This window comes from Gopherus evgoodei, chromosome 6 (assembly GCF_007399415.2).
Source record: "Gopherus evgoodei ecotype Sinaloan lineage chromosome 6, rGopEvg1_v1.p, whole genome shotgun sequence".
Classification (NCBI taxonomy): Eukaryota; Metazoa; Chordata; order Testudines; family Testudinidae; genus Gopherus; species Gopherus evgoodei.
This window is the reverse complement of record NC_044327.1, coordinates 67220183-67242060: the sequence shown is the minus strand read 5'-3', so window position 1 is coordinate 67242060 and position 21878 is coordinate 67220183. Positions and strand designations below refer to the sequence as shown.

The window sequence follows — 21878 nt, the reverse complement described above, 5'->3', positions numbered from 1 at the left end:
TCTATATACGCTACACTGAAATGTATGTATGCTATTTATATTCAGATTGATTTATTTTATAATTGTCTACGTGGAAAATTTTTTTATACTGGTATAAACTAAAATGTGAATTTAAACCAATATAGTTCTACCAGTATAACCCTCTGTGTGAATAGTTATTCTGGAATAAGAGTTTTTCGGTTTTGCTTATGTTGTTATGAAGAGATGTGAATTAATGTTTTTAAAAGAATAAGTGGTGAGGAGGGAACAAAAAGCTACTTTTACTCCATAATATGCCCATACAAGAAGGCTATACCAGTATAACTGTAACACTTTTTCCTATGTAGACAAATCCTGAGAAGGTTAGCCCTGCTCATTGGTTTGTACACACACACGACTTCAGTTGATGAGGCGGGAGGGGAATCTACTTAGCACTAATTATAATAATTTGAATGTAACAATTTAAATAATTAAGCCTTTCCTACCATGTTTGTTTCCAAATATAAGTTCACTGATGAATTCTTTCTAAACAGCTTTTTAATATTTGTAATACTATGGATCAGACTGAAATATATGTGACTCATTTTGAAATTACCAGACACCAAGAAATAGCAGGTAATAAAAAGAATTCTTTAATTCGTATTGCATAATACATTTGTGATAGAAGTGTCACAAAAAACAAACACTAAGCACACTGTATGTGATATAAATTATCTGATATAATATATTATGAGCTGCCCCTTCTTGTCTGTCTTTTTGCTAAGTACCTGTCATAAACAGCTAAGGGTTAATGTTCTTTTACCTGTAAAGGGTTAACACAGGGAACCAAACACCTGACCAGAGGACCAATCAGGAAACAAGACTTTTTCAAATCTGGGTGGAGGGAAGTTTTGGGTGTGAGTTCTTTGTTCTTTGTCTTGTGTTTGTGCCCTCTCGGCTCTGAGAGTGATTTTTCTATCTCCAGGCTTTCTAATCTTCTGTTTCCAAGTTGTAAGTACAAGGATAGTAAGACAATAGGGTTATAGTGTTTTTTTGTATTTACATGTGTGTAGTTGCTGGAGTGTATGCTTTTTGGATAAGGCTATTTATTCATTTTCTTTTAAGCAATTGACCCTGTATATTGTCATCTTAATACAAAGACCATTTTATGTCTTTTTCTTTCTTTTTTTTTTAAGACCTGTTGGAGTTTTTCTTTAGTGGGGACTCCAGGGGATTGAGTCTGCAGCTCTCCAGGGAATTGGTGGGAGGAAGAAGTCAGGGGAAAAATCTCTTTGTGTTAGATTTACTAAGCCTGACTTTGCATACCCTCTGGGTGAGGGGGGAGAGAGGTTAGATCTCTCGGTACTTGTGTTTCCAGGACTGGAAGCAGGGAATCTCCTAGGGTCATCCAGGGAGGAAGTAACAAGGAAACAAGGGGAGGGGGTTATTTCCCTTTGTTGTAAGACTCAAGGCATCTGAGTCTGGGTCCTGAGTCCCCCAGGGAAGGTTTTGGGGAGACCACAGTGAGCTAGGCACTGTATAATTCCTAGCTGGTGGCAGCAATTACCAGGTCCAAGCTGGTAACTAAGCTTGGAGGTTTTCATGCTAACACCCATATTTTGGACGCTAAGGTCCAGATCTGGGAAGAAATGTTATGACAGTACCCCATTGTGATTTCATAAACGTTCCCAGACATAGTGGAGTAAAGAGTAGCCTGCACTAAATGAAAGCACACCTGTAGTATGCATCAGTAGAGTCTACATGGACCAGTAAATGCTCAGCAAGTTAGTGTGCTTTAGAAATCATGTCCCACGTAGTGAGCACTGATGCACCATGTAGAAGAGCCCTAAGAGGACAGGCAAAATGTAATTTGGTACAATTTTTTTCAAAAACTGTCAGAAGACATAACTCATTCCTTTTATAGTCTGTATAAATAACAAAATGATATACACAGGAATAAAAATTAATTACAGTTTAAAGATTACAAGAAAGAAATGATTTTAAAACTTAACTGCCCTATTTGCTCTTCTTAACCTATTGCTATTTTGACTTTTTCTAGAATTTAGTTTTGAAAAAGGTACAATATTCAAAAGCTAATAAAAAGGAACTGAAGTTGTTTCTGCTCAGAAGCCTCTCCTTTTTTGCTACTAATGAATATTTCTGGAGCTGCCTGTTTGAGCCGTATGCTTGATGGCTCCTTGCCAGTACTTGGTTTCTGAGTTTTTAAAATATCTTTCTGTATTCTTTGAAGTTAAATAAAGGTGTTTCATTTCCTTGATCAACAAATTCATACCTAAAATGACCTTTTTTTTTTTTTTAAAAGGTGTTCAGTACACAGATTTGAGTTTTCACATTCTTGGGGAAATGATTTAATTTAATCTTTCACCTACGTGATGTTAATTAGCCACAGTTCTGAAAAAAGCTTAGTTCAACTTTTAGTTCAATTCTAAAAACAGATTTCCTTTCTTCCTCAGAGTTCTGGGCTCTGTTGCCCCAAAATGAGCTGTGTTAGACCTTCTTATGGGGAGCATGTCCTAGATAATTAAGAGATCCCTAGCTTTGATACTTGAACAATTCTCACAAGATTATCTGTCTATTCTTAGATTCTAGACATAGATTAATCAAGAATCAGTTGATTTCTGTCCTTTCTGAAAACAAAGCTAATAGCATACATTTTAAAGGAAAAACCAAAAAAACAATAAAACTCGCAACAAAACCCAAATGAAATGCTAGGAATTAAACAAAGTTAAATGTAATATTGTGTGTTGACTGGTAACTTAACAGCAGATGTCCTGATTCAGGAATGTTTTCCTTTGTTTTAAAAGAGAATATATTTTCATTCTTAACTTTTAATGAAGTTTTAGTCTGGAAAAGCCTTATTGTTTTGAGTATGTGTCAGTGTGGATCCCAATGTGATGCACATTCATGTAAGAGCAGAACCTTTTGAAGAATTGTCTCTGTTGGCACTGCCTCATACTCCAGTGCAAAGGCATAAAGGCTAGAGTGGCCATGACCCTCCCTTTCTTTTTTCTTACCACCTATGACAGCAATCTGAAACTTAGTGAATATCTGACCTGAAAGACTTCATTTCAGTTTTTCAACTCTTCTGTGTGAAACAAATTTCATCTTCACATTTCTGTTTTCCTCAGTTTTTCTTTTCTTTGGGAGGTCCTATCAGCTATCGCTTTGTGCATCCCTCTGTACAATGGAGGAAGATTCTGCATGCCAGTGGCCATGCCTCTTGGCAGACTCTAAATCATTAGGATTCAAACAGTGCCTGTCTTGCGACGGACTGAATCCCACCAAAGGTGGACGTAATTGGTACCTCTTCTACCTACAAAAAAGCCACATACCTGGTAGGTGCTCTATGTAAAAGTCCTTCTCAAGGACCTGCAAAACCAAGGATGTTCGGCTCATGTTTCTGCTAGAGCAGTGCATGTGGGTCACTTCAGTCACTGAGGTGATAACTGCCAGTGTGAGTCTGGAAAAGACAGCATCGGCTAGCACTCCCTCAAGCACGCTCCAGACCTCTGGGATTGGACAATGAAAGGAAGGCTAAGAGGATGCTGATGAAGCTGGCACTAGCAACATTGACACTGAAAACTTCAGCATTCATGAAATCTTTTGGCATGAACAGCCTGAAGCCAGCATGCCAAGCAATAAAGCCAGCATCTATGATAAGAGTGGGCTGAAATTTTTCAGACAAATAACTTATTTGCCAAAAAGGTAGGTAAATGCCTGAAAATTTTGATGAATTTGAGAGACATTTGCCAAATAGTTTTGGTTTAAAAATAAAATTTTTTTTTACTTAGGTGATGATGCTTATCTACAAATTTTATAAGCATACTCTCCACCCTACTGTCCAAGTCATAAATGAAAATATTGAATAGTACTGAACCTAGGACACTGTCTTGTGGGACTGCAGTAGATACACCCTCCCAGTCTGAAGCACAATATTGACAACTGCTCTTTGAGTACGGTCTTACAACCAGTTTGTACTCATCTTATAGTAATTTCCACTAATTTGCTTGTCTGAATGTCATGTGGGAATGTCAAATGCCTTATTGAAATCAAGATATATCATGTCTCTTGCTTCCTCCCCCAGCAAACCACTGGGGCCAGTTTCCTTTCCTAAGTCACTCTGTTCTGAGAGAAGAAGCAGTTGCACACTCTTGATGTTTTCAGGGCCTTGTTTTATTATTTTAACAGAACCCAACTATGCAAGCTGTCCCCCTGGTTGTTTCTTGCTATAGTGACTAATCTAAAGGTCATCTCATTTGACTATCAAAATGGATGAGACAACATATTTTGCTGTGTTAGCAGTTAGCTGGTATACTGCTCCCATTGAACATCATGTTGCTGTCTCCACCACAGCACAAGCAACATCATCTCTCTGTTTCAGAAATGTGCCAGTATCAACAATTGGTAGAGCAGCAATATGGAGTAACTCACTGACCTTTGTCAGACACTAAGCCTTGGACAGAGATGCCAAGTCAGATGCCAAAGTTGGGAGACCTGTACTGCAATCGGAATTCAACTGATACGAGACTCCTCATTCCCCGCCCATCCAGAGGTGATACTGCTTTCCAGTCGCATGCAGATTGTATCCAGGCTGATACATACTCAGAGATATTCATTACTTTCCCTGTAGTCCTCCGTTTCTGATTTTTGGAGTCCTCTGCTATCGTGGGCTTTGAATTGAATTTGAATGGAACTGAGGGAGGGTCTTGTATTATGCCTTTTGTGTCTTCACACGGGAGCAAGAAGAGGCACAGGGTGCACGTGCAGCCCTGATGGACACTGCTATTCAAAAGAAGCTGATCTTATGCAGGTGAAGTGCATGCACACCTATTCCTATAGTGGGATCCACAGTGACTACAATATCTTGAAGAGCCATAGTTAGAATAGGGTGACTGTTCTCTCCCCTCTTCCAAAACCTTTTAAAAAAGAGAGAGAGCCTATTATTACCGAAATGTCCGGTCTGCCTAGCTGAGAGCCAATGACAGCCAGACAGGGATAAGGAAAGGTTGCTTTATTCTGCAGAAGAAAGGAGAGTTCTGTACTTTGGTACAAAAAAACTCTACTCCATACAAAAACCAAGAATCTTTTATACATACTCACACACAGGCTTCGGTCATGTTAGCATTTGATTGGTGGTTAGCAAACCCTGCACTTCTGCAATCTGCTCAGCAAAAACCAGCTCTGGACCAGCTTCAACTGCCTCAAGACTGATAAGGAAAAAGAGTTCAAAAGTTCAGGCTACTGTGTCCGTGAGGTGTCCAATTTCTCCTAATGGTTGCCAGCTATTATAAGGCTACTAGCTGTTAGGATGGGCTGCTGACTGTCACACTGTTGTGCTCACATAACTCAGATTAGTGGATGCTGCCTATAATTTGAGAATTTCCTCTGTGCTGCTAAAAAGTCAGAAATTATGCTAAGAGGTTAGAGTTTATGTGCAATTTCAATTGTAATTTCTTGAAGAGGCTAGAAGCTTATACCAGGTATAACAATATTTGAGGCTCTAGGTAATTACATCTCTTGCCTGTGTCAGCTATAACTGTGACCACCATGAATCCTGCATAACAAGTATCTTTAATAATTCTCATGAACATAGCATTTGAGTCTTAACAGTGATGATAAACTTTTGTCTAGACTGCTGACTATTAGTGTCAACAATAGGTGCATTTGAAATTGTGTGTGTGTAACGAAAGCTTGGGTCCATAACTTACTGTCAGAGTTCAGGATTTAAAGAGTTGGAAGAGATTACATCTGAAAAATTCAGAACAAAGGTTTCCCTTAGGTGCCATTGTTAATATTTAGAACTGTCCAAGTGTACAGAACAATTGAAGCAGTTTTCTGCCTTTTCAATATTTGGGACCTGTTGTCTAGAAAAGAGTTGGTTTGGTCTGCTCCATAGGGAATGAAGCACTGAGTCGTTAACAGGCCATCTATCAGCCATGTGTTCTTTTTATCTTAGTCCAGGCTTTTCACTAGACTAAATGTCCTACTGCTTATTTCTCACTCTAAAATTTCAGTTTGTGCCATAAATCCTAGGCTATGTCTTTACTGCAAAAAAGATGCCATTTCTTTTTTCCCAGTGGGGTAGGTAAATGTGTATTAGCTATTGCTTTATAAAATCCCAGGGGGGACAAGACAATAATTTTACCACGGGTTGCTGGAAGAGGTTAACACTATGCTACCCCAACTATGGTTAACCTGGCTTGCCTACCTTGTGGTAAAATTACATTTTGTCGTCGCTAGGATTTTACAGCGCAGTAGTGAACATATTTTAGTTATCTTGCTGAAAATCCACCTTTTTTTTTAGCAGTGAAAACAAACTATGGTAACTCTTATGAACAAATCAGATAGTATGAGTTATTGTCACACAGTTTGAGTGTATATTAACTTTTCATACAGTACTGTAAACTAATTGGCCTCTTGGTGACGAGATAAGCCTTACACTGTATTATAAGAATAATAAAAATTCTTAGTTCTTAAAGCGTGTTTATATCTGTAGGTCTGAGTTTTCCCACATTATGGATTGCAGGTCAAAGAGGGTTTATAGGGTTTTGTGGGAGTTGGTGCAAAAAAGTAAAATGGAGGAAAAAATGCATGTAGCCCCCTAATAGTGTTTCACTAGAAGGGAACCAAAATATTGTATTCTGAGACCCCCTGCTAGTGGTTCAGTAAAGGATATGAGTGTGTGCAGCAGGCTGATAACACTTCTGCTAATAAAACAGTATTATTTATTGGGGTAATGGGGAGGAACCCTAGTCATGGATCAGACCCCATTCTGCTGGGCTCTATGTGAGCACCCTGCAAAAAGATGTTACATGCTCCGCAAGAGCTGCCTTATATAGGAGAACATGCCCTCTTCAAATGTTGCTTATTATGTACAACACAAAGCATATAGATTGTGGAAAAATGTGTCCTTGAATTAGAACATTAGATATTCCTGCTGTAAATTTTAAGGGGCCTGAGGGCACCACTGAGCCTTACACAGAAGTATTGCATATGCTCATTTTTGCTGGAGCTCATTGATTTGGAAAGAGATCCTTTTGTGGAAAAGGACAGTGTCAGTTTGCTCCAACAACGGCTGAAAGAGAAGACAGGAAAGTGTGTGGAAAGCATTTTCATGTAGATTGTTTAAAATATAGGACATCCTAAAGTGCTGTAGGCCAAAAGTATGAAGCCTTCAGTGTTGTTTCAGAATCCACAACAGGGGTGGGCAGACTTTTTGGCCTGGGGGCCACATTGGGGTTCCAAAACTGCATGGAGAGCTGGGTAAGGAAGGCTCTGCTTCCCCAAAGCCTAACCCTATCCCACCCCCTGACTGCCCCCCTTAGATCCCACGACCCATCCAACCCCCTTTACTCTTTGTCCCTGACCACCCCCTCCTGGGAACCCCTGCCCCTAACCGCCCCCTTGGAACACCACCTCCTGTACAACCCCCCCACCCTCTCCCTGACTGCCCTGACCCCTGTCCACACCCCTGTGCCCTGATATCCCCCCTGGAATCCAACCCCCCAAACCCCTTTCAGAATACAGCCCTGCAGACATGGCCGGAGGATTCAGGAGGAGCAGGGGCAGCGGCACAGCCAGAGAGAAGTGACAGTTTCCCCTTCAAAGCTCTGCTTTTCTCTGGTCGGCTGCGCAGCTGCCCAGTGCTCCTCCTGAGCCCTCGCCTGTGTTCTCAGCGTTCCTGCCACCCACACCTCCCGCCTGCTCCCCTGAGGATGCAGGTGAGCCTCCCTCCCTGCTCTCCTGCTCCCCACGGTGCAGCCCCCTCCTCTGTCGTGTCACGCTGAGGCTGCAGGGGAGGAGGGACAGCAGGGGAAGGGTTGGGGGCAAGCCTCCCCGACCACAGCTCAAGAGCCTGGGCAGGATGGTCCCATGGGCCGGATGTGGCCCGCAAGCTGTAATTTGCCCACCTCTGATCTAGAAACTGGATATGTATCAGTGAAAGGTAAACCTGAAGACATTTTTCAGTGAAAACTTAAGCCTCCAAAGCTGATCAAGATTTGGTTACTCAAACTGGCAATGTCAACATGAACTTTTTCAGATATCTTATTTTGCACAATGTACAGCACATTTACCAGAGAAAAATCATATTCTTCCCTGCATAATAGAAATGGCTTCAAAGTTTCTAAAGATGTTCAAGAGCTATCAGTGTCTGGTGCTGTACATTCATGACACTTTTGAATTGATTTGTGATTATGTGAGTTTCTGTAACTATCAACTGTTTTTTATGCTGAAATTAGATTATGCATGAAGTAAAGTGCTATCTTGGCTCATTTAATTATGAGCAGAAGTCAGGGACGGCTCCAGGGTTTTTGCTGCCCCAAGCGCGCCCCCCCACCTCCCCCCTCAAAAAAAGCTACAGTCACAATCTGCAGCACTTCAGTGGAAGATTCTTCGCTCTGAGCGGGAGTGAGGGACCTGCCGCCGAATTGCTGCCTAAAAGCCAGATGAGCTGCCCCTCTCTGGTGTGGCCGCCCCAAGCACCTGCTTGCTAAGCTGGTGGCTGGAACCGGCCCTGGCAGAAGTGCAGGTTTTCATTAATGGTTAGTGATTGCCTTTTCTTATGCCTTCAATAATTGATCTTGGTGGTATACTTAGCTTACCTTTCTGAGGTCTTTAGGCACATAAACTGAAGACTTCATTCTAAAGGTGGAGTATGAATGTTCTACCATACACAACAAGGTCAAAGTATTAATTCAGAATGCTTGGAAATTGGTAGGTTGGAGTGCATAAAGGAAACTTGGAGCCATTTCATCATGTTTCAGACTCTGAGAGAACTGAGGAGCCAGATGGGAAACATTACAAAATTATGTCTGCATTTGAGTGACCTTCAAATTCCAGCTGTCATACTTCCTACCCTTCCCCCAATAATTTGCAGAGAGGGAAAGAGGTGTCTCATCAATCCCTGTCTGTAGTTGACTTGACAACAGTAGCTGGACCATTACAAAACGTAGATTTGTCCAGTGGCAAGATCCTGCAACTGACTTTCTCTGCTGGAACTAGTAGAAATAGGGTGTGGCTAAAAAAGGTATACTCAGTTTCACTTGCAGAAGCCTTGGATTCTCATCCTAGTTTCTTTCTTCTGAGTTTATTTATCTATGCAGGTAATGGCAAATGAGTGCTGTTGAGACTTTTAGACCACACAATTATATAGTCCATATACACCACATTTTACAGGAAAATCGGTTAAGAAAAGTTGATTTGTTTAAAAAAATTGTCATAATAATTTCTTTAAATTCCTCTACCTATAAACCTGACTTTGTTAGCGCTATGAATCTAAATGTATAGACTTCTGAGAGAGCAAAATCATTATTTGTATCTGTTTACTTTAAGTTTCATATGTACTGACTTTCCAGAACTAGAAACAAATGCTGGGGATCTTTTGGAAAGCTGAGAATTTCCTCTTTTCAGTGGTACAAACCCTGCATTTTTAGTCTTGAAGGATCATGGAATAGCAGATCTTCAACCTCTTAATGACCTGGAACTTGAATGTTGCCTGTCTTACAGAAGTGCCATGAGAGTGAAAGTTCCATATGGTGGGAAAAGGAAACTTTTTTTGGTGAGGGTGGCTGGTGAAGATGTTTAGAAAGTATAGAATTTTAGTAGTCCTAAAGAGGATGGTTTAGTGGGGGAGAATGTGGTAGAGGCATTTGAAAATGTGGGATAAATGCAAGTTATCACGTGAATCTTCAAATTATTGTGTGGCTATTACCTTCAGACTGTGTGTGTTTAACATATATTTAATTTCTTTTAAAAGGTCCCAACTTAAGCAAGCAAACAAAAAGGGTTCCTAAGGATTTAGGAGTCTAACTTTGGGCATCCATTTTTGAAGCTCTTGGCCATAGTCTCCATGTTTAATGTTACAGCTAGGTTTCATTTTGTGGCTTATTTTTAACCCTCTTATAACTTTGGTTAGTGAAATTGGATTGCTCTGAAAGTGAGAGATACGTTTTCTGCAGAGTTTGAGAATTGGTCAAACTGTGTTTGAGTTACCTTGATATGCAATTCTGTAACATGACTCGTAACTAGTTACATAGGATATACAGCACTGTAGTATAATGATTCTGACTGTTGTAAAAATACTCTTCAGTAACAGTAAAACTGTCCTGTTTAAAAAACAGACCTTGTTTCTGGAAACATTCCCCACTGAAGAAGGTAAATAAGGTTCTGTCACTTTCATGTCTTCAGTATTGCTCCATTTTACCATTGTTAGAAATTTTGAGGTCAGGTCCTCTGGTACATTGGGGCAGTTTTGTGCTGGTCTATTACAAAGCTGTTCTAAATCCAGGTTAACTAGCCCTAACTGAATTCTACTCCTTAGGAGGAATGTGAGGTGCCTGTGTTGCCCCTTCTCCCTCTGACTGGAACATGGGGCATGGCTGGGGAAAAAGGTGTGGCCAGGGATCCCTTTCATAGATCTAATCACTAGTTGTCATAATGGTACTTTTGTGGTGATGGCAACTGGTGGCAATTAGAGCAGTCCTTGAGCTGCTTTAATTTGGGCCTGGGGACTGTCTCAATGCTGACCTGCCCCAGGACTGGAGGAGTGCAAAGATAACTTTGTCACCTTTTTCCATCTCCCCTTCACTTCCTGGGTGAACCTGAAGAGCATCTGTAATTTGTTAGTAATCAAGAACCAATTAATTGATAACCAGTAATGGTTAATCTTTTAACTGTGATTATGTTTAACGAGAGGAGTTACTTTAAGTATGGATTACTTTAATAAAAACAAACTTCAGCTTTGATTGGATTTATTGATTTAACAATAAGAAAAGGCAGCACATACACAGAGAGGCGTACAGTTACCAACAGCTATGGAAGATGTTTCCTGTAGTTTTGTGACAGCCTGCATCCAGTCTGCAGATGGTCTTACTTTTCCTGTGATTTAGGGGCAGTTATGTTCTTTTTACTCTTCCTCTGAATCATTCTTGTCCGTATCTGTTCCTTCGTTTTGGTACACAGTTGTTAAAACAGGCTATTTCCAGGGTTCTCTGTTCCATTGCAAATTTCCAACCATTTCAACACCTGTTGGTTAGTCACATAAGCCTTTTTTTAGACATTTGTTTCATATCTTGTGCTTAGTACAATGCTGAGATTTCTCCTACAACAGCTTTCAATACATGCTAAGGGTTACTGCTTGATAAAATTCCACTCTCTAAAGTTAGCTTCATCTTAATGGCAAAACATCCTGGGAGTCTTACTACTAGGCAAACCTTAAAGTATTATTTGGTTTATATTAAATATCAACACATCTAATGTTCCTCAACTGGCCCGCAGGATCTTGATAATTGCAATTTCATTTTTCTCCACTAGCAGCTTGACTTGCAAGTTTTTGTTTTCTACTATCAGTATGTCGTAGATTGGAATCTTTTAGAGCTATGTAATCTATTGTGTATATAGTAGTTGTGAAGAACCAAGCCCATGATGATTAATGTAGAAATTAGATTAAATTCAAATGAAAAAAAGCCTTCAGTTTTTCCATAAAAATATTTTTGCGTTAGTACATGCAAATACCTAGCTATTCACTGACAAAGAACACTTCATTTACAGAGAGTTAAGGTTGCCTGGTGATATCTCGTGCACATCCATAGTGTCGAATTCAGCAGAACTCAAACATATGAGAACCAGGAAATAATGAATTAAGGTACACAACCATGCAACCTTAACTCCACACTCCTAGAGCGGGCAACAGCAACTGGGAATTATCTGCATGCACTCGAGCTACATTCACAGTGTTATGTTTAGCTGTATTGAATGGAAGGGTTGTATAGAGCAAATTTGGCAGAGCTATGACTGTTATGAGGTGATCTAGGGGGGTTCTGCCCTTGTAGGAATATGAGTCCTTCTGTGTGACCCCACCCCCATGTATGTGATCAAAGGAAAGAAAATGCATGTGTACCTTCAGAGATTCAGTATGCCTCATTTCGGTACTGTATTATGTAGGTCAGGGGTGGGCAAACTTTTTGGCCAGAGGGCTGCATCAGGTTTTGTAAGTTGTATGGAGGGCTGGTTAGAGGAGGGGGTTGTGCCCAGGCGCCCACCTCCTATCTGGTCCCTCCCCCTGACTCCTGCCCCATTCAAACCCTTGTTTGCCTGGACCCCTATCCACATCCCCACCCCCTTACCACCACTCCAAACTCCCCTACCCTCTATTCAACCTACTCTGCTCCCTGCCCCCATACCGTGCTGCCTGGAGCATTGGTGGCTGGCAGTGCTACAGCTGTGCTGCCGCAACCAGCATGCAGCACAGAGACCAGGTCAGGCTCTGTAGCTGCGCTGCCTCAGGAGCTCACAACCCAGCTACCCAGAGCATTGTGCTGGCGGCAGAGTGAGTGAGCTGAGGCTGCTGGGGAGGGCAGATGGTATGGGAGAGGCTGGGGGCTAGCCTCCTGGGCCAGGCGCTCAGGGGCTGGGCAGGATGGCCCTGCAGGCCGTAGTTTGCCCACCTCTGATTTAGGTTGTGCCAATATCTGGGCATAGGAGTGGTCTTGCTATGGGAATTGTAAGCACTAGGTGGGAGGTGAGTTTGCACTGTGAGTATAATGAAGGGCAAGTGAAAGTATACTTGTGTACATAAGGGTAAAGGTAAAGTTTCCAACTTTTAAATTTCTCAAAATTGGATGCTCCAGCAGGAGCACCAGAACCTCCCCTGCTCCGCCTCTCTCCCTTGAGGCCCCATCCTCGCTCACTGCTCTCTCCTCTTTCTCCTCCCCCTTCCCCATTGCTCTATCCTCTCCCATTCCCATCCTCCCCCAGCTGAGCTGCTTCTGCTTGCAAGGGAACTACTCGTCTGCCACCATGGAGCCAGGGCTGGGAGCTGCAATCTGACGCAGAGCCTGCCTACCTGCCCATGAGATGCAGGTAGGAGGTGGCCTTGGCTGAGCAGGGGCTGGTGCAGGTTGATGACGGGCACCTCCCTTCCCCCTGCCTATTTTCCCTTAAGGCAAGTAGAAAGTTCTGGGACCCAGGTTCCCTCCCCGCCCCCATTCCAGTACCCCAGCACTACAGCTGTGGTCAAAAATTGTGTGGAACGCTCAGCTCCCCCCAGGAATCCTTCCCTGCCCAGCTGCTGGCAAAGAGCCAGGCCCTGCTCTCCTACCTCATGCGTGGCTTCTCCAGGTTCATTACAGCAGCCAGGCCAGCCCTGCTTGGGCCGGGGTAGAGCAGAACCAAAAGAGCCTCTGGCTGGGGGCAGACTGACCCCTACCAGTGCTCCCTGCTCCTGCCTGGCAGGTGCTGCTCTGCCCTGGGCTCTGGCTGACGCTGGTGGGCCCCGAACTGCAGGGGGTTGGGTTCTGATGCCGCACTCCACCAGCTCTACACCCGGGGAAGCTGTTCCTCTTGCTCTACACTAGTTAAGATCCTATGGTAACTGGACTTTTGGTGTCTGGTCCATACTTCTGACTGGAGACTGTAAAATCGGACTCTCCAGTCAAAAACTGGACACCTAGCAACCCTAGGTAAAGCGATTGTAAAGTGGGGTAAAGAGGTTTTAAAACTTTAGCAGATGTGGAGTAGACTGTGTTTGAATAGAAGGCATCTATAGGTAGTTCCTGTTCAGCACAGTGTGAAGGCAGAATGTGACTCTGTGTGTTATGGGTATACTGGGACATGGTTCAGAAGGCAGAGTTAATGTTCTGTGGGCATGTATGTAGGCTTGCCAGTGTGGTCAATTGACCAGCCATATAATGTCAATTCACCACCTGTTTTTGACCACTGTCCAGTACTGGCAAGTATTCCAGCAGAAAGCCCAAATTTAGGTGGTGGCCTGTGTTTTAATTGCATCATCATGCCATGCATTATTAAGCCTACATAAATGTCTTGATTACTCACTTCTATATGCTAATAGCACCTTTTGGGAAAATGCTCAACTAATTGAAAGCTGAGCATCTTGATTGGCTGGAAATTTCTAGAATAAATATTATGTATTTATATCTTTATTTGTATACCAGGTCATCTATATACATGGTGGTTTACAAAGCACATTAAATAGGTTTAAAAGTTCCTTCCTGAAAGAGTTTACAGACTAAACTGACCTAAACAAATACTGAAATTAACACATAATGGTGTGAATGTGGAGGGGTAGAGAGGAGGGTTCACAACCATTAAGCTGTTTGAAGAGTTGGCCTCCTGTGTGCCTAGCATTAAGTGCATTTAAAAATGACCTTTTCTTTTATAATGGCTACATGTTTTTTTCTGTGTAATTTTTTCTTTTGTAACTGTTCAGTTTTGAATAACACATTTAAATGCTGACTTAACATTGTTAAAAAGTAATTATTCTTCCACTTTTAAAAACTTCATGTAATTGTTTTGCATTTTTTGAGTTAAAATAACTTAGGTAACTTTGTTTTTGTAATTAGGCATAAGTACGTATCCAAGGCTAAGGCTATTTGAGACCCTAGTCTGTCTTTTTTGTTTTCGGTCTAATAAATCACTGCTTTAAAATACTTGACCATTTTTGATGTTATTTGGCTTGTCAGTTGCCCAACCCTGAATACACTGATCTGTATTTCCTTGTTTTCAGAAATTTGAGTTTTTCTCCACTCAGTATTTTGGAAAGGGACTATATGTTGCCAGCCAGCCTTCATTTTTTTTTGTCAGTGAATTTCCTGGTTGTTTTTAACAGGAAGATAAATGTGAATAGGAGTTAATTGTCACTTAAGCAGTTGTAGTGTACGTTTGCAGTTGAGACATTACTGTGAACAGGTATTGATAAGAATACCTAGCTATACATCAATATAGCTCAAGGCAATTTACCAAGGAACAAAACTTAGAAATATAAAAGTGTAGGACTGGAAGGGACCTTGAGAGGTCTTCTCGTCAAGTCCTCTGCACTCAAGATAGGACTGTTGTTAGATTCTAGGCCATCTTTGATAGATGTTTGTCTGTCTTGCTCTTAAAAACCTCCAGTGATGGAGTTTCCACAACCTCTCTAGGTAATGTGATCCAGTGCTTAACTACCCTGACAAGAAGTTTTTCCTATTGTCCAATCTAACTGTCTCCTGCTGCAATTTTAGCTCATGGCTTCTTGTCCTATCCTCAGAGGTGAACGAGAACAATTTTCCTCCCACCTCCTTGTAACAACCTTTTCTGTATTTGAATACTGTTGTCATTCCCCCCTGCCCGTTATTTTTCTCTTCTCCAGACTAAACAAACCCAATTTTATCAATCTTTCCTCATAGGTGATGTTTTCTAGACCAGGGATTCTCAAATTTCATTGCACCACAACTCACTTCTGAAAATAAAAATTACTACATGACTCCAAGAAGGGGGGACTGATGCCTGAGCCTGCCCGAGCCCCACTTAACTAGGCCAGAGGGAGGAGGGAGTGGGACAAAACTGCTGCTTACAGCTCTAGACTCAGTGTGAAATAGCTGCTGAATGAATCCTTCAAAAGCGTTCTTTTTCTTTAAAATCAATAATACTCAGGATCAGAATTCTCTTATTAGGGAATGGCAATGTTTCTTTGGTGGAACAAGGGTGAGAATCTATTTTGAAACTAGACAAGCCGTTTCTTCTTGGAGATACAAATGTGTAATTCTGGGGGGTTTTCATTTGCCGTGACCAAAGGCCCATAAATTTATCACATAAAAATTCTAGAGAAGAAATCTGTCTGGCCTTTCACACTTTACAACAGACATTTTGCTTTTGGTTAAATATCTGGTCACTGAATGCCTAGATACACATTTGAAGCAGAATACAGCTTACATCCTCAGAAATGTGGCACTTTTCTTTGTCAAATACTTCAAACTAAAAAATGTTCCACTGAATTTATCAATAATCTATGGCATGTAATCTTTTTGTAATGTTATCTTTATAGTCCGTTGAGTAAGACTAAACTACCACCAACTCTTAGCAGAACACACAACCATAGCAGGTGCCTATGGAATGATTCTCAAGTTAGGGCATACCACCTGTCCAGAAGGTTAAAGTTGATGTCATACTCTTTCAACAGGAGTGTGTTTCCTCCTAGCTAGTGGGCATTACTTCCAAGATATTTTCTAGAGGAGCTTTAAGTGGTCTATCAAAACATCCAGTTTCCAGTGTACTATTACTAATACTGGAACGCAGTGATGTTCCAATTAATTTTCTCCTTTGCTTCCATTTTCCTCACTGACAGAGTATAAACTGGAAGGTAAAGCTCTTGCCAGAATCTTTTAATTTTTATTTATTTATTTTACCATAGGGTAGCCTCCTCATGAGTTGTAATCTTACTGTTTTCTTCTCTAGGTTGTGTCATCACAGCCAGTGGTTCTTCAGATGCAACAGTGAAATCCTGATTCCTGGCCATTGAATTGCTTGATTCTGTTGACTCATAAAATAAGGGCCAACACCCATCCTTTACAAAACAGACAAGTGTTTGATGCTATCAGACACTATTTGTAAAACAGTAGTGTTGCCGGCAGATAACTGCCTGAGGCCAAGCAACAGCGGGGGGGTCCGTGGCCTGGTGTGCCGCGCCAATAAACACACCAGGGTGGAGAAGCAAACCAAGTTTATTTGAGTTCTCAAAGCGGTGCAGGGAGATTGACTCAGATCAAGCACACCTAAAACAAGCAGTCTGTTCCTTTATATCCATGAGAACTTTTCTCACTGACTAGCAATCCCCCGTTTCCCCTCCCTCCTCCTCCTTCCTCCCCCTGTAGCAATTACGTAAGCGCAGGTGCATTAAGTAATCTTGGCCGCGGCAGCTCGTTAGTAAGTTTTCCTTCTGCAAGTTATCTTGTCCTTCTGCTAAAGGTGCACAGGCCTCATTATTTCTGCTTTAGACCAGTTAGAACTGTTGCAACTGATAACGGCTGTTACACCTGGCCTTTTAGGTCGATTAAAGTTCAAACATGGAGGTGGAAGGCTCCATACTCTTGTGGCCTTCCACCCTCCCGAGTTACGTAGGGTTATGCTTAGTGACACCAACAGTAGCTAGTTTGTTTTATCTGATTTGGTTTTATCTACTTTGCCTATGTTGCTGCAGGTTTATATGAAATGCAAAGGTGACAATGTTATGGGACGTCAAAAGTAAGGCAGAACATTTGTGCCCAAGTTTTGAAACTTTCAGAAAAGGGGGATTTTTCCCGTTGATTAAATCACACAAGTGCTGATGTTGAATTGTGCAGTCATTTTAGCTATGCAAACTGAAACATTAAACTTTGTTCTGTGATAATGTAGATATTTTTCCACCTTCAGGAGGTCATCTTACTTGAACTGCTTACTACATTTATGGTGGTTATTCTCATTAGTGTATACAAAATATGATCAGCTAGGCAACCATGCTCCAGACTATTTATATGGGAGTATGGACAAGGACCTACTGTTGAGTATTTCGTGCGTAGAATGACAAGAACTCATTATTAGTCCTTTTTTTGAGGACATTTGTATCTGAGGCTTTCACATTCATCTTGAAGCATTAATGTAGTTACCAGAAATGGAGACCTCTTCCTTTTAGTCCCTAATCTTGACCTCTTTGGCTTTTCCGGCTGTCAAGTATATTTAATGGTTATGTGTTCTGCTAAGAGTTGGTAGTATTTTAGTCTTACCCAATGGACTATGACGATAACTTTACAAAAAGATTACATGCTGTGGATTGTTGATAAATTTAGTGGTACACTTTTTAGTTTGATGTATTTGACAGAGAAGTGCCACATTTCTGAGGAGGTAAGCTGTCTTGCTTTTTGGGAAGTTGTCCTCTAAGTGAAATTCAGAAGTGTGTTGTTTTTTTTTATTCACTTAATTCTGATAGAAGCACAAGATTATAAAAAAATTTCTTGTACAAATTACTTTGATCAATGGAAGCTGTTAGTACTGTTATGTTTGAACTCTCAGGTTCACTGAAATTGAATTTGAATGACTTTAAAGATCTTAAAAAAAGGAGAAATGGGCAGCCCACTTGATAGAAGAAAAGTGTCTTGGGTGCATTAGTCTGATAAATGATAAAGTACTCAAGTTATGTATAATGTCAATCTTCTCTTTGAAGCAAGCTTTATTATTAGGATTAGGAATGACAAGCCTCTTGCATGAACGCCTTTTTCTCTTACCCCATGCATGCTGCCCACACAATGCAGTTGGATGTTTCTGCTAAAACAATCAATAATGAAAAAGTTAACATTGTTGATGTTTTAAATGGCCATATTTTGGTTTCATATTAACCATCCATTGAATGCAGGAGGCAGTGAACACTTGTTTTTTTATTTTATTTTATTTTATTATTTTTTTTAGGCTGTATGCAGGCTCACGCAGACAGCACCGCATGGTAGAGTCTCATTTCGAAGGTTAGGAACACTGCATTCTTTTAAAATGCAAGCTTAGGTTCTGAAGCATCAATTAATCATCAAAAATATTATAACACAAAAATATTTAATATTGCTTGTGATGTAGCTAGAAACAGTATTGACTACCAATGGTAATTCTCATTTTCATGATGTTTAAGTAACCTGTGCTTAGATTTTGGCCTGGGACTTAGTTTATAAGATGAAAAATGGCCGGAGCAGTAGATGTTAGGCAATTTTTTTTTCTCTTGTTTACTATTTCTGACTTGAAGTTGGGGATGGAGACTGGATTGTGATCTTGAGAGGAGCTGACGGAAACAGGAATAGTAGAAACAATATCTGTTATGTTAAAACTTTATATTCCTTATGAAGTGCTTTAACCTGGTGCTTGGGCTATCTCTGCTGAATATACTACAGGCATGGATTTGATTGAAAGTTGGGGCAAGTTGGGAGGTGCAGGCCTGTGCAGGGGTATGTTGAGGGTACTTTCCAGAAAAAAAAAAGTTTGTATTTAAAAAGTTTAAGGTTACCACAAACTTCACCTGACATAAAACCACGAAAGCAACACCAATTACCAGTTAACCAATTTAACAGTGCAGACCCAAATTTCCATTTGGTTACAAATGGAAAGTTGCTGGTTCAGCAATGCAGGCTAAGACCAGGTCTACACTAAAAACTTTTACTAGGATAGTAATGTTGCATAGAGGTGTTACTCTCTTTTTTGCTACATTTTTATATTGTCAAAAGCCCAAGTGTAAACACAATTATACTGCCAAAAAAGTGTTTTTGCGGGTATAGCTTTTTTTGCTCTGGGAACTGGCATAAGCTCAATTAACAAAAGCACACTTTATGTATTTAGTTATTTAGTCTGTCTGTCTGTCATCTACAGTAGAAGGAATACTAGCAAACCTTTTCTGGTGTAAGCCTGGTCTTGTCTTGGCATAGTTCCCTGATGTTGTTTGATTAGTGTCTCAATGGGTGCTGCACTTTAGGTCAGTAGCTACTGGTGTGGGGCTACTGCTCTTGTTGGATGATAACAGTTGGCTGCGTGTGTGTTCCCTCTGTGTGCTGCCCCAGCTCTGTGCAGGTAGCTGACACCGCAGATCCCAAGAGAACCTCCAAAGATCACAGACTCTAGTAAGGTACGAAGGCATCCAGCCAGGTTTATTGTCAAACTAAGCACAGTAATTTCCTATAGACTCTACAGGACATACTACAAATATGTGCCCCCGGCAATGGACACAGCTCAGTCAGTGGCAGGACACTCCACTGCCCCCTAAGTTGGGCGACGATGTGCACTTCCAGACCTATTCTTATGCAGGTGCAGAACAGATTACTCATCCCTCCTGACTTATTGAGGTGCAGCCCCTTTATTCATTAGAGTGCTACTTCTCCCATTACATGCTGGTTCAAACAAATCTATCCATCATGTTGTTCTTTTGACCCAGTCTTTAAGATGCATTTGCCTGTTTTTCGTTATCTCTGTGGAGTGTTCTGATGCCATCTTGTCACAAGTTCCTCTTATTAGCACTTATGTGTGGATGCGCCTGCTTCTAGCAACCCTCTTCTCGCCAACTTCTGTGAGTGGGGCCTGCCTCTGGTTCACAGCGCAGCTTTTGCTTAGCAATGCCTGGAAGTACTTTGGTTCAGGCTTCAGGCCTCAGACTGGGCCTCTGACATGAGTTTGTTTCAGGGCCTCATCTTACTACAGGTGTGTGTGCCACATACGCCTTCAATCAGAGGTTTTCATTAGCAGTGTTCTTTCAACCCACTCATGCGCTGCTCATAGCCATGGTATGGAGCACAAGGATACATCAGACTGCTTGGGCAAATCCCTCTTGGTTCCTTCTCCGCCACTTTGGTCAGGGATGGAGCTTACTGTATCTGCACCTTGGCTGCTTGCTGACTTTGGATTAGCTTAGTTTAGTTACTGGTTATTAGTTAATTAGGTTAATTTGTGAGTTTCTTGAAGATTGCATTATTGCCTCTGGGGAAATCCCCCCTTTGAGCAGTATGCCCTGTTCACCAGGATTTAAATGCTGCCTGAAATGTACAGAGACTATCCCAGTCAGTGAAGGACACTCTCTTAAGTGCATTTGTTGCCTAGGGGAGTTGCGTGTTCCACAGAAGTGTGACTTTCGTGTAGCCCTCAAATTCATGGCATGATAGAACCAAGAAATCAAGCTGTAACTATTAATCATGGAGCACTCCCCTTGTCCTTATTTGGGAGTAAGGTCAGGAAAATCTCCCTGTACACCAGTCTCCTGGGGTCTCTGACATCACTTTGACCTTGGCACAGCACTTTCCTAGAAAGAGGTAAGTCTCGGATCCTTTTCTAAAAATTCCAGGAAGAGGAGCTTAATTTGCTTCTTAAGGAATCCACCTAAGAAAAGACCTTGCTCTCTGAGCAGGTCAGCAGCCTCAGAGACTTTGACCTCAAGACTTGGTATTGTAGAGGTGAAGGACTCCTCTGGTACCACCAAGACGGGAAGCTCTTGCAGCATTTTGAAAAGTCAGCATGGCTCTGAGAAGGCCCTGGTATGTACAGTCTGTCAGAAATGGTCAGAGCAAGTGCTATAGATCAGTACCTTCGGCCTTAACTTCTCTCCCAGTACCCCTCTCAGGCTGTTCGGAATCATGTTAAGACTAAGCCTCTATGCATGTCAGTGATGTCTGTGAAGCGCTCAAAACACTTGGTACCATCCTGCAGGGATGAGCACAGCAGTCTGTGTTGTCACAACTTTAGTGAGTGCTGCAACTCTATTCAGTTCCACAAGTCTGCTTGGTACCACAAAACTTTAGGTACCTGAAGAACTTATTAGTGACTGATGCACCAGAGTATCAAGAACCACATGGCCTTCGGACTCTGATATATCCCCAGTACTGTTTAATCCACCTCCCTCTTTGGTTGGAGTTCTGTTGTTAAAGGAAGAAGAGACAGAACAGTGATGGAAATCTCCCTTCAGTTTCATCAGTCTTGAAGAGACAAGGAAGAAGTCCAGGGACCTCATTGCTCTTGTGAAGCAGCCCTGGATGCTGCTCTTTTCCCACATTGCCTGGACTGAAAGACTCCAGGATCATGTTATGTTCATTACGTATCTGCACTCCTGTGAAGAAAAGAGAATTTAGTAGATCACCAGCTCAAAGATCCCCCACCCCCAGTGCAATTCTCTGGCATTTAGAGACTGTTGGAAGCTCCAAGAAAGGGACATGGGTTCCAGAGAAAGATCCTCTAACTCAACAAAAGTTCGCTGCAGGCTTCATCTTCAAAGTGCCAGTTTTGACAGGATGGTCAAGGGTTTAGCCTGTCAGCTGCCACGATTGGCCTACCTCCCCCCACATGGAAACCAACTCATTTCTGGCAAGCATGGGAACATATCTCAGAAATGCGTGCTGCAAATAATATCATTGTGCTACACAATCCATTTTACTTCCTTTCTTCTCACCCACCTTCCCTGTTCTCCTTCAGGGACCCCATTCCTGAATTCTGACTAAGACCAGAAATGAACTCCCTTCATATAGGAGTGATGGAGCCATTCACTGCTCAACACAAGGGAAGAGGCTTCTACTTGAGGTTCTTTTTCAGGCCAAAGAAGAATGGGAGAGTGGAGACCAATCTTAGGTTTAAGACACCTA

General features: G+C 41.7%; 1 protein-coding gene across 3 annotated transcripts in view; it reads left to right on the top strand.

Moving 5' to 3' along the window:
- The window catches only part of MAN2A1 (mannosidase alpha class 2A member 1), a 200393-nt gene that overhangs the window by 23746 nt on the left and 154769 nt on the right, over positions 1-21878 (top strand). The window contains exon 3 of one of the 3 annotated variants that reach the window (XM_030565965.1): positions 513-594. The exons of the other annotated variants lie outside the window; for them this stretch is intronic. Coding sequence (XP_030421825.1) covers positions 513-594 — 82 coding nt within the window. The remainder of the gene's footprint in view (positions 1-512; positions 595-21878) is intronic. 3 annotated transcript variants of the gene reach the window in all.